Source organism: Orcinus orca, chromosome 12 (genome assembly GCF_937001465.1).
Source record: "Orcinus orca chromosome 12, mOrcOrc1.1, whole genome shotgun sequence".
Lineage (NCBI taxonomy): Eukaryota > Metazoa > Chordata > Mammalia > Artiodactyla > Delphinidae > Orcinus > Orcinus orca.
The window spans coordinates 20467610-20481127 of record NC_064570.1 but is presented as its reverse complement, the minus strand read 5'-3'; the positions used below and the strand labels follow the sequence as shown (position 1 = coordinate 20481127).

General features: G+C 41.4%; 1 protein-coding gene and 1 pseudogene across 1 annotated transcript; one reads left to right on the top strand and one right to left on the bottom strand.

Moving 5' to 3' along the window:
• Positions 1-587: 587 nt before the first annotated feature.
• On the bottom strand, positions 588-1344 carry SF3B5 (splicing factor 3b subunit 5). The gene is made up of 2 exons (XM_012536607.3): positions 937-1344; positions 588-825 (listed from the first exon to the last, which is right to left on the bottom strand). Exon 1 carries the CDS (start codon positions 1215-1217, stop codon positions 957-959), a length of 261 nt encoding a protein of 86 aa, XP_012392061.1. The 5' UTR covers positions 1218-1344; the 3' UTR covers positions 588-825; positions 937-956.
• An 8412-nt stretch (positions 1345-9756) lies between these two features.
• Positions 9757-11071, top strand: LOC101289289 (60S ribosomal protein L4-like; annotated as a pseudogene).
• The last annotated feature ends 2447 nt before the right edge of the window (positions 11072-13518 follow it).

Sequence of the window (13518 nt, the reverse complement as noted above, 5' to 3'; positions counted from 1 at the left end):
CATGAGCGTCCTGTTTAAAACTGCAACCCTACTGCTACTCCCATTCTCCACAGCACCTTCTAACATTTGCTTACTTATGTCTACAGTTCGTGGGGCCTCCTGCTCCCCCAACTAGTGTAATACAAGCCCCTAAAGCTTGGGAAATGCCTGCCACATAGCGCTCAACAGATATTTGTTGAATGGTGAATTAATGAAAGAACTCGTTTTGACAGCTTGTCAATTCTCGAGACACGTCCACAAAGTCCCAAAAGAAAGAGAGGATGCAATTTACAGAGAGAGGGCAATGCCAGCAAAGATATTTTTGAATGAAAGAAAAAGAAGGGATACAATGATCACAAACCTCAATACTGAAAGCGTTATGGGCCTGAAAAAAGCTCTTGGGAAAAGTCGGGGTTGGGGAACATTCTAAAGGTTGTGCAGGACGCATTTAAGTGTCCGGCAATGAACGTTGGTCCTGCACTACCGCCCAACCCCTCCGTAACCCTCCCCTTATTTATCCCCCCACCATCCTCCCGCCTCCCCTGAAACCACAGTTCCAGAGCCGCCCCTGGACCCCTCCACCAAAACACAAGTAGTCCACACCAAGAGACTGAAACATTTCCAAACTTTATGGAAAAAACAACAACGACAATCAACTAGCCGAAAACAAGCCTCTAAATCCCGTCTCACTCCAGTGCCGTCTTCTCTAACGTTTGCTGGCTTTAGACTCTCTCCACCGTCCGGTAACAGTTTTCAGGGGTCCTGACGGTCTCCCAACGCTGTGTTCCACAAGAAAACAGGGTCCACAGGAAGGCAGGTCAGGCGGGACGCCCCCAGTAAGCACCTCTGCACAAGTAAAACACGAGAAGCAGAGGCATGGAAAATCAGTCCCCTTGGGGAAGGAACACGCGGGAACGACGGCAAACCGGCGGAACTCAGGGAGAGGTGCTCACGTACAGCGGTGACACGGCGGGGTCTCAGTTCTCCTCCGGCTTGTCGGCTGGCGGGCCGCAAGGCTGCAGCATCTTCTCCATCAAGTTGAAGCGGACTCGCGCTTTGCTCTCATTCTCGGCAATGGCGAAGTAGTTGAGAAGGTCGAAGTGGCCCATGTAGGAGCAGTAGGAGTCGCGGTGCTGGTTCACCAGCCACTCCCACTTGGTGGTGTCGGCGTGGCCGGTGCCGATGTACTTGGACTGCAGATGCTCTAGCTGGCTGTGGATGGTGTAGCGGTCCGTCATCTCGCCGCTCTTCCCTTTGCTCCCAGGTCAGAGGCCGCAGACGACAAGGAACTGCTCTGGGGCTTCAAACCGGAGAGGGGTCACCCGGCGTAACCTCCGGAGCCGCGCTGTCGCAGACGGATGGCGTCACATCTACGAAGTAGTGCAAACTCCCGGTCCCAGGGCTCAGAGGCGGAAGCGGAAGTGTATTCTGTCACCGAATTGGGGTTGCCCAGGCGACGCTACCACTGGGCCGCCCCTATAGAGAGCCCCGCCCCCTTCGCAGAGCGTTGCATCCTGGTCTAGTTAGTGGCCCTTTTCTAACAGGAGCTTTGCATGCTGGGACTTGTGGTCTCCGAGAGGTGGTGAGCGCAGGCTTCTTGGGACGCCTGAGGGACGTTTAAAAGACGGTGGGCGGCCTAAGGGAGCACGGTGTCTGGGAGGTGTGAAGCATCCTCCGGCGGTTTGGGGCTGAGTGGAAATGAGAAACTCTAATAGGACAGGGCTATAAGCACCTGGGCAAATGAACTCTTGCTGTAATTCCGCTTTCGAAGCTAACGAGGCACAGTAGCCCCTTCACAACCAGGGGTGGACCACGCTGAAGTCAGGAGACGCGAGTTCTGGTGCCAACCAAGTATCTTACAAGTTGTGTGGAAAGTTATTTCAACGCTTGCAGGGCCGCCGTTTCCTGCCTGGTGACAAAAGTACACCAGTTCCGACACGTTCCGGCGCCCACATCAAGCCCCTCCTTCCTCTTAAGCTTCTAATTTTGATATCCTCCCTCCAACTTCTCACCCCACCCTACACGCCCTCAGCCTATACTTCCTTCTCATCTTTCCGGGCGGCTTGCCTCTCCATTTCTCCGTAGGAACTGTTCCCACCGCTTGGAATGCTTTTGTTCCCCTGGCAAACATTTCTCCCTTTAAGTCAGCTCGAAAGTATCTCCTTGAAATTGCCTTTGGCTACTCCAGACAGATGTAAATTCTTCCTCTTTTTATCCTGTACGTCTCTTTGTTATTATCACTTTATAACCAATATTTGGTTTAAGAACTTCCTCACGCGAATACAAACTACTTGAAAAATTGTTTACTTTCTTCGATGATGTCTTGTATCATAAGCTTCTTTTATGATATCCTCATAGCCTGGCAGAGATTGTTTCTCAAAAAACGTTTGATGAATGGATAAACAACTGCATGACAGCCAAATAGAACTCTTTACTAGGTGAAAGATAACTTTAAAATATTTTTATTCTGGTACAAAGTTGCAGTTATGTTGGACCAGTAAGTCTAGAGATCTAATGTACAGCATGATGATTTAAATACATTCAACTTTATTTTTTTGTTTGCTTTTTGTTTTTGCGGTACACGGGCCTCTCACTGCTGTGGCCTCTCTTGTTGTGGAACACAGGCTCCCGACGCGCAGGCTCAGTGGCCATAGATCACGGGCCCAGACGCCCCGCGGCATGTGGGATCTTCCCAGATCGGGGCACGAACCCGTGTCCCCTGCATCGGCAGGCGGACCTTCAACCACTGCGCCACCAGGGAAGCCCTCAACTTTATTTTTTTTTAATTTTTTTAAATTACAAAAATATTCCTTATGGGATCAGATAAATACTAGTATCAAAAATGAAAAAAAAAAATTGCCCCTTCAGTTTAAACTCTGTTATAACAAATGTATCGTTCCTAAAACGTAGAGACTATTATAAGGCATGCCTGTGGATTTACCATCCAGATATACCAAACCTTGCCATTTTGCCATTTTTGTTCCCAACTTTGTTATTTTGTTTTGGTTTTGTTTTTTTTTTTTTTGGTTTTGTTTTTTAAAGAAATAAAACTGTACAAATGAACTTGAAAATTTCTTTGTATTCCCCTCCCTAATTTATTCACTTCAGGATCCTGTCTTGAATCTAGAATTAATTATCCTGATCCTGTGTTTTTGATTGTTGAAAGTTTGTATATCCATAAACAATAGATGTTTTTGTTATGCATGTTTAAAAGCATCATATAAACGACACTATGTATGTATTGTTATGAAAGTTGTTTTTTTCCTCGTCAGTATCCCTGTTGATATATGTAGCTTTAGCTATGTGTTTTATCTAGCTTTTTAAAAAATGTTTATTGGCCTGTTATATTCCTGCTTCTGTGAATTGCATATTCATATCCTTTGCTCATTTTCTTATTGGGATGTTTGTCTTACTAATTTTTAAGGAGATCTTTAAATAATCAGGATACTTTGCTTGCCAGTTATTTGCAATGAAAATATTTTTTTTCCAGTCTGGGGCTCATATTTACCCTTTCTTTATGGAAAGAGAGGGTATCTCTTGTTACACTGAAGTTAAGTTTAAAGTAATCAGATGTATCAGCCTTCCTTTATGGTTTGTGCTTTTTGCATTGGGTTTAAAAAAGTGAAAATAAACAAAACTCTCTTCTACTCTGGGACCATAAAAAATAGTTTCCTTCATTTTCTTTAAAAAGTTTTAGAATTTTGCTTTTTCATGTTTAGAAACTTAATCCACCTGGAAGTTTTTGTTTTGTTTTGCTTTACGGATCTATATATGGCTAACTAGTTCCCAGTGATAACCAATCACTCATTATACATTCTTTCCCTACTCATCTTTAATGCTTCTGTTGTACATGTGTAGGTCTGTTTCTGGGCATTTTATTCTATTAGGCTCTTTGTCTGTACCCATACCAGTAACACAAGATCTTAATTATTGTAGCCTTACAGTAAGTCTTGATATCTGACAGGGTAAAATCCTGTACCTTCTTTCATAAATGTCTTAACTATTCTTTGTTGTTGTTGTTTTTTTTTCCTTTTGCGGTACGCGGGCCTCTCACTGTTGTGGCCTCTCCCGCTGCGGAGCACAGGCTCCGGACGCACAGGCCCAGCGGCCATGGCTCACGGGGCGGCACGCGGGATCCTCCCGGACCGGGGCACGAACCCGTGTCCCCTGCATCGGCAGGCGGACTCTCAACCACTGCGCCACCAGGGAAGCCCTGTCTTAACTATTCTTGATCCTTTGCTCTTCCACATGAATTTAGAATTGTCAGTAAAATCCTCATGGAAATTGTGATTGAGTAATCAAATAAAGTCCTGAAAATTAATATTATTTCTATATCATTAAGAATGATTCTAAGGATATGAGAGGAAAAACCTCAAATTCAAAGACCTTTGGAGCTAGATGGGAAATGCATTTACATGTATTAATTAAGAGCCAAGGTATATTAGTTACCTAGGGCTGCCAAAACAAAGTACCAAGAACTGAGTGTCTTAAATAATAAAAAATTATTTCCTCACAGTTCTGGGGGCTAGAAGTCCAAGATCAAGGTGTTGGCAGGCTTGGTTTCATTCTGAGGACTGTCTCCTTGTCTTGCAGATGGCCATCTTCTCTTTGTGTCTTCACAGGGTTTTCCCTCTGTGTGTCTGTGTTCTAATCTCCTCTTCTTAGAAAGACACAAGTCATATTGGATTAGAGTCCACCCATATGACCTCATTTCACATTAAGGTCCTATCTCCAAATGCAGTCACATTCTGAGTTACTAGGGGTTAGCAGTTAAATGTTTGTTGGGGACTTTAACCCCACCATTTGGCGGGGCTGGGGCACAATTCATCACTGTTTTATACAGTGATGTGGAATATATGAGAACTTTAAAAAACATATTTGTAAATTTAATTAGATTTGTGAAAATAATTTAAGTACATGAGAAGGTTTGATTTGTTAGGTCAGACAATTGCAATACTTGAAAGGAAAATTGAAATATTACATTAAAAGGTATGGTATAAAATGTTTAAGAGTAAAAATTTGGAGTGAAACTAAATTTTATCCAAAAGCCTCTTAAAAGTGATTGTGAAAATTTACTAAGCTAATAAATAGTTTAGGATTTTTTGCTGAGCTTAAATGCTTAAGGAAAGAGGTTTTCAATTTATAACTTTAATAAATTGAACATTAACTTTTAAAATCTAAATAAATCTCTGAATAGTATTTTGTACTCTTAGTGCCCCAAATGACTCTCAAAGACATCAAAAAAAAACCTTCCATGTATCAAGATCAGCTTACAGATAACACAGAAACCCTGCTTCACATTTAATTGTAGTTACATTGAATTTATAGATTTATTTGGGGAGAATTGTCATCTTAACTATATTGAGTTTTCTCATCTATGCACATAGTAAATATTTCCATTTATGTAAGTCTACTTTTTTGACTTTAAATAAAGCTTATATAATTTTCTCCATATGGATCCTTCACATCGTCTATTAGATTTATTCCTGGGTATCTGCTATATATATTCAAAGATGTTCCTTATGAGTCTTAAATTGTCACCTAGTAAAGAATATCACATTTTCTTACACTTCTTGTAAATAAAGACTTTTGGTTTGGAACCAGTGGCCTTGTTGGCAAGACATGCCAGGAGAGCTGTTACTATTTCCAGTCCCAAGATACTACCTCAAGTGGATCCTGCCTGTTAGGTTGCTTCAATGTAACTATCAAACGCCATCGTACAATTTGGCATCTGAGTAAGGAAAATAAGCAAGACAAGATGCCAGTGGAAAGGATATAGAATAAAAGAATGTATAAGGAAAAGAAAAAATATATGTTTTTAGATAGAAAATTACATTTTGTCTAGTCTATTTTTTAAGTCTGCAAATGTGAGGTAACAGTCTTCTCTTTTCATCTTTTCTTGGTCTATCTTTAAAGCTGCGGGCTTTAAAATTTTTTTTAAGTCACTTAATATTTTGAATGGTCAAGGCATTGTTCAAAACCAAAAATATATACAAAGGAATGCAGTTCCCAACATGTGCTGACTTCCCATGCCCATCCTCAGTAAGTAACCATTGCCATGCATATCTTATTTATCCTTCCGGAGATTTTTAAAATGAAAACACAATTATATATGATATATTTATTTAAGTATATACAGATATATATGATATTGTACCCCTTTTAAAATTTAGATGGTAGCAAAATGCTCACCATAGTTCTCTACTTTGACTTTTTTGTTTGCTTTTTGTTTTATTTTCTTTGACATATCATGGTGATCATCTCATATGAGTACATAAAAATCTTCCTTATTCGTTTTGGTTTTTTTGTCTTGTTTGAAAGCTGCATACTATTCCACTGTATGGGTGTATTATACTCTAAATAACTACCCTCTTATTGATTGTCAAAGATCTTGTGTATCCAGAAATTATATTTAAATTTTATTACTATTGCAGAAGAATACAAAGTTCAAATTGAAATGAACAAAAATCACATCTCATTTGGTGAAAAATTATTTTAGATACCCTTTTTCTGTAAGCAAGTTTTAAAGTTATAAAAGGATTTTCTGTACGTACAGGTGTTGATATCATGTTTCACACTAGGGGTCGCCAAAACAGTATTTAAGGCCAACAAACAGACCAGTGACAGAGAACATTTTATAATTAGGAACCTTGAGCTTCTCAACCATGGTAAGCAGGAAAGTTACATTGTGACTGAAATGCTGAAGACAAAACTTTGGTTTGCTGTGTTTTCAAAGGCAACTATACTGATAATTTAGGAGAAAAGCAAGCAATCTTTCCCTTATCATCATACGTATTTTACTTTGGGGTTTTATGTTTAGCTGGATTAAGTGATGATGTGGAATTTAGGTGATATGGAATCTAGGGAATGTTTAAAAAGAAGTTTGCTGGACATGACCCTATTTTGCTGTGGTCAAAAATGTCTTTAGCTTCAGCTTTTCTTTTGCCAGCTACCATGGGTCTCATATATCTGAGCAGACCAAGAACCCTCAATTTTTGGAGGGTTTTATCTCTAATTGGGCATATACTTCAAAAGGATAAAGTGTTCTGTACTTTTAAAATTCTCCTAGAGCAGATATGATTGCCATGGGCATGTATTCAATAACTTTTCACTTGAGATTTTATAGGCTGGTCCTTCTCTGTTTAGTGATAACATTCAATCACAAGCTGGTGTAATTTCTGAACAAAAATTTCTCACAGGAGAAATTTCACAAAGGAATTTTGAAGTATTAGGTACATGTTCCATTTGTTGCAGTAAAATGAAATCTTGCAGCACTAAGATTAATGATTGACATAGGTACTGAATCAATATTCAGTGAAAAAATGAATGAATGATGAATGTTCACGATAGCATCTTAAATGACAACAAAAGATTGGAAACAATTTTGGTGACAACAGTAAAGGAATAATTACATAAATCATGCTGTAAACTGGCATATCTCATTTGAACATAAGTTCCTTTGAAATATGTAACTCTTTTCTCCATTATATTAGCATAGTGACTTACCCATTGTCGGCACTCAATAAATACTCATTGAATTCGATTAACACACTGGATTAAGCATGGATATGCCCCCAAATCTCAAAGCATTCCCCGGGAGTTGGGACTATCTACCTCAAAGTCATGACCATCCTTTACTTTAAGCCTAAAATATGTGGATTTGGGGGGAACAACTTTTTCTATGGAGTTAATGTCAATAAAAAAGACCCATGACAAGGCTTTACAAAATTATGAATATATTAAATTTTAACTGTTTTAGAGTTGCTTCAATCGGTTATCTATGTAGAGTGCAAGGAATAATTTTTCATAGCTGAGTCAGTTCAGCTGAGGTCCTTGAACATCAGTAATCAAAAATTAGCATACGGAATCTGAGAAGAAGAAGTGAAATGGATTGGGGAGGAGGGATAGATTGGGAATTGGGGATTGACCTGTATACACTGCTATATTAATATAGATAACCAACAAGGACCTACTGTTAAAAAAAAGTGAATTGGATAGGAATGACCTTCTATGCAACATTTCAGGTATCCAATTAAACATGTGATTCATTATGGTCTACATAGAGTAAAAGTCACAGGTTAACCTGGAGGATAGGAGCTGAGTTTATACCTTTCTTCTGATTTGAATTGAGAAAGTATAAGATTTGTCTAGTTCCTAGGGGAGGTTTAATGCCTGGTAGTTTTGATTCAACACAGGGAAGTTGTTTCATCTTGAATTTTTAGAACAAGTATGGGCATAGAAGAGAAGCCGTTGGGCTTATCAACGTATGGTTTATTTCACTTTTCACAAGTTCCACTTATTTTCATAAAACAGAAACATAGTTCAAAATCTGTATGTGTATTTTTGTGATTTTATTGATTTGTATTGTTTCTCCTTCATTTGTCACCTATGAGTGTTTAACTTAGCATTCCCCAAAGGATCTGTGTTAATATGCTGTGTACAGTGGCCCAAAAAGAAGATGACACAGAAGCAAGCCCAATACTTTTAATGCTGTTAATTTATTTATGGTAGCTTAAAGTCAAAAAGGAATTTGGGGGATGGAACAGACTGGCACACACGGTCATGGCAAAGTACCAATGGTGCCCTTTCCCCACCTGTTCCTTTCACATTTTCTTCAGCTTATGTAAACCACTCTGCAAATGCAGTTTCAAGTCTCCCCACTTCCAACTAGGTATCTGCCTCTAACCCTCTCTTATAAAGGAATTCTTCCATTACAGCTCCTGAGGACTGCTCTAATAATAAAGTTTTAGTGAGTTAACTGTTTCAGTTGTCTGAGGAACTGATTTGTTCTATAGAAATACAAAAATATGTCCAGTCACCATGTTATTCTATGGGGCCCTCGAGAGAGCAAAACGCTGTTGGTATAGGCTTTCATCTCTACTTTTGAGTCCCTTGATTTGTTAGGATAATCTTTATATTTGGCTTAATAGCTTTACTTTAAAAAGTCAGAAAAGCACCTGAAGTTTCGTCCTAGTTTAGGTGCAGTTCTGCCCCTAGATCAAGGCAAGAGTGGACCTGGTGTTGGGCCCCCATCACTTTCGAAGGTCCTGCTATGGCTCCCCTCTAGCTGCACCCTCCCATGAGCTGAAAAGTCCATGGGTCAAGGGGATGTACCCAATCCTTGCTGATACTCCCTTAACCCCTGGCTCAAACACACATAGACCAAGCTTCGAAACACAAATTCCAAGAATCACGGGGCTTGTGCAGTCTTCTTCCCTGGCCTGTCCTCCCAAAGGCTCACTTGCTGCTGGTGTGCACACCCCTCGGCCTGCAGAGGGCTCAAGGAATGGCTATCGGCTGGGTTATTTACTTTATGAACTCAAAGAGGCAGGTTGAGAAATTCCACTTAAGGGGTTTGGGCTTGGAAGCCACTCTTAGAGATGGTTTTTAGGACCCACGTGTCCACCTGTAGTTCAGAAAAGATTATCCTGTACCTAAATTTCCCCCAGGTCCTCTTCCCAGTCTCAAATTTCTTACTGGTAAGTAATCTTCTGGTTATAAATTGCATAATTAGTAACAATGACTTGCTCCAGGTGGTAACCTCAGTTCTCCTGAAACAGAACCTCTCTGATCATCTTCAATGTTAAAACTGCTGCTTCATTTAGTAGATGAATGAATTTTTAACCAGAGGAAGATTTATAATTAAATGCAAAGGTGATAAATTAAATCATACCATTAGTATTAATACTTTCATGTTAGGTTTAGGAATAATCTGTTTATGTATGTTATTTAAAGTATTTGTAGCTTTTCCTGTGGTAGCCGCCGGGTTGAGGGGAGCGTGGCCTTCTCCTCTCCTGCCATGGCGTGTGCTCGTCCACTGATATCAGTGTACTCTGAAAAGGGGGAGTCATCTGGCAAAAATGTCACTTTGCCTGCTGTGTTCAGGCCTCCCATTCGACCAGATATTGTGAACTTTGCGCACGCCAACTTGAGCAAAAACAACAGACAGCCCTATGCTGTCAGTGGATTAGCAGGTCATCAAACCAGTGCTGAGTCTTGGGGAACTGGCAGAGCTGTGGCTCGAATTCCCAGGGTTTGAGGTGGCGGCACTCACTGTTCTGGTCAGGATGCTTTTGGAATTATGTGTCATGGGGCCCTCATGTTTGCGCCAACCAAGACCTGGCGACGTTGGCACCGCAGAGTGAATACAACGCAGAAGCGATATGCCATCTGCTGTGCGTTGGCTGCCTCGGCTTTACCAGCGCCGGTCATGTCTAAAGGTCATCGTATAGAGGAAGTTCCTGAACTTCCTTTGGTGGTTGAAGATAAAGTTGAAGGCTACAAGAAGACCAAGGAGGCTATTTTGCTTTTGAAGAAACTTAAGGCCTGGAATGATATCAAAAAGGTCTACGCGTCGCAGTGAATGAGAGCTGGCAAAGGCAAAATGAGAAACTGTCACCGTATCCAGCGCAGGGGACCCTGCATCATCTGTAATGAGGACAACGGTATCATCAAGGCCTTCAGAAACATCCCTGGAATTACTCTGCTTAATGTAAGCAAACTGAACATTTTGAAACTGGCTCCTGGTGGGCATGTGGGGCGTTTCTGCATTTGGACTGAAAGTGCTTTTCCGCAAGTTAGAGGAGCTGCATGGCACTTGGCGTAAAGCTGCCTCCCTCAAGAGTAACTACAACCTCCCCACGCACAAGATGCTCAATACAGACCTTAGCAGAATCTTGAAAAGCCCAGAGATCCAAAGAGCCCTCCGAGCACCACGCAAGAAGATTCATCGCCGTCTTGAAGAAGAATCCAGTGAAAAACCTGAGAATCATGTCGAAGCTAAACCCATATGCAAAGACCATGCGCCAGAACACCATTCTTCGCCAGGCCAAGAACCACAAAATCCGGATGGATAGGGCAGCAGCAGCACTAGAAGCCAAATCAGATGAGAAGGGGATTCCAGGCAAGAAGCCTGTGCTGGGAAGGAAGGGAAAGGAGGCTGTCTGCGTTAAGAAGCTGAAGAAGCCAAAGAAGGCTTTGGTGGAAAAAAAGGCTGCAGTGACCAAGAAACCAGCAGCTGAAAAGAAGCCTGCTAAAAAAGAAGCCCACAGAAAAGAAACCCAGCACAGAGGAAAAGAAGGCTGCTGCATAAGCTTAAATTTGTTTATTCAGTAAAGGTCAAATCATTTTGGACAGCTAGTTTTGAATAAAGACCTGATCAAAGAGGCAGTGAGAAACATGAAAAAAAAAATAATAATAAAAAAAGTATTTGTGGGCTTCCCTGGTGGCGCAGTGGTTGGGAGTCCGCCTGCCGATGCAGGGGACGCGGGTTCGTGCCCCGGTCCAGGAGGATCCCACGTGCCGCGGAGCGACCGGGCCCGTGAGCCATGGCCGCTGAGCCTGCGCGTCCGGAGCCTGTGTTCCGCAACGGGAGAGACCACAACAGTGAGAGGCCCGCGTACCGCCAAAAAAACAAAACAAAACAAAACAAAGTATTTGTAATACTTAAGAGACTTTTGCCTTTTAGACTATATGATAGATAAATACGGTTCTATTTATTTAAAACATGTAATTGATTTATTTGTTTTGTTTTGTTTTTTTGTATTTTTGCGGTACGGGCCTCAACTCCTTCCATTAAGAGAAGCAACTTGCTTCCCCGTAGCCAAGCAAGAAACTCGAGGGATAGGCTGTCAAATATGAATGTGTCTCTTAGCCCAAAGGAGTGGGGTGGGAAGAGGGCTTGTGTATTTGAAGTCTCCTGAGAGCTGCACAGAGGGCTTTGCCTTCCAGACTGCCCAGCGTGACTCCCTAGCGATGCTCATTTGTAATTCCCTACGAGGGGAAGTGTAAGAAGGGCTGGGGAGGGGGGTGTAGGGTGCAAGGCCACAGTGAGGCTTGATGAAGTGGGACCTTCCGCATCCTTGTTGCACCAGCGATCTGTCAGCTAACTGGGTACCTAGAAATGACTAAAATAGTAGCAGAGTTTAAAGCCATTGAAAAAAAACAAAGAACAATCTGTCCATTGCTGTGGGATAGAGAAGGAAGGTATAAGCAGTAACACTAAAGGTTGTGAGGAGTCTCTGGATACTGCATTTAAGTCCAAATGCCATTCTGTCTCCACTCCTGAGACTGCCACTGCTAAACCCCAACGCATCCTTTCTATTTTATCCCCGCCTATTGTTCTGCGGTCTTTTCTTGGAACATCTTGATTGCTTTTCCTCGGTAGCTGTCAAGAAAAACCAAAAAGTTGCTCTTGGTCTTATGCATTATGGAAAGATTTTGTACCCTGATCTTCTGAGGTGCCCTATTTCTGCCATGGAAAACCTTCCCCAGGTCTTACATAGGAATGCCTGCCTTTCGTTCACAAGGGACTGATTTTGGTCTCTTTACAGGCAGTTTTGCTTGTGAATTGTTCCTTTGATTCTCTCACCAGCCTTAAGTCTTGGCCTTTATTCTTTCCCAATGACATGGACATTTCCCTTCCAAAGCTACCGTTCTTCCTCTCTCTGGGCCCACTGACTTCTGCAAGATTTTAAATCTATCCAGATATATTCAGGCAATGGGTTATTTAAAACCTTCATAGGTCTTTCTTCCTGTTAATGGTGGGAAGAAGATGCTCAAGAAACTTGGGCTCTGAGATTTGAATTCTTTAATAATATCTAAAAAGCAATTTATGCTTCACATAAATGACTACTGACTCTGGTCTGTTTCTGATACTTTTCCAGAAAAAAGTCAGCTCTTCAGGTACACCAAAGGGGAAGAAAATTTCGCTTAGACCACTTTATAAAGTTTTGCAGAACCTCTGGACCATATTTACAAACAATTTCCAGAAGAGACTTGGAGACCTTAGGCCAGAAAGTTAAGCAGTTTGGCAGCAAAGTTTCAGCCTGCCAAATCCATGATATTTGCCCAAAGGAAATGGCAAGAGTCATGTTGCTTTAATCTGTCAGGTGAAAAGTTTCTCCCAGTGAGTGCCTAAAGGGCTACAGTCTCAATTCCCACCCTTCACTCCTGTTGGACCAACTGTTAACAAAGGAGAGAGGGTGGTGGAGCTATTGGTATGAGTGCCTACAAAGCTGAGGCCAGGTGCTAGAAATACCTTCATCATTATAAAAATTTGGGAAAGCAGTAACTGTATTTAGTCATATTCCCATCAGTCTAGCTGCTTAAGTGCCTGCAAGAGCTACCTGCCAAACTCCACTTCTTACACTTGGCACGTTGCAGGGATTTGCACGCGGCTTTGTCAACCAGATAGTTTTCCCTCTTTCAATTGCCCCGCTGACTTTGGAGCCAAGAAACTCATTCCATGTGACTCTGTTGAGTACTTCCTGTCTCCATCCTTTAAGTGGCTTGTGGTTCGAAAGTCATTATAAGAAAGTTGTTTGGAATTCAGAGCATTTTTTCTCCCATTAAAAAAATGTCATAAATGGTGATTAGCTTTTTAAGCCCAAACATACTAACTTGTTTAACTTAGAGTGTAATGTTCTAGCTGTAGAAATGAGCTACCATTTATAACTGTGGTTTTGTTTTTGTTTTTAATACAGAAGAAAATTGTTTGTGAATTCCAAATTGGACTGTCAAGAAGAAACTGAAGTTGCA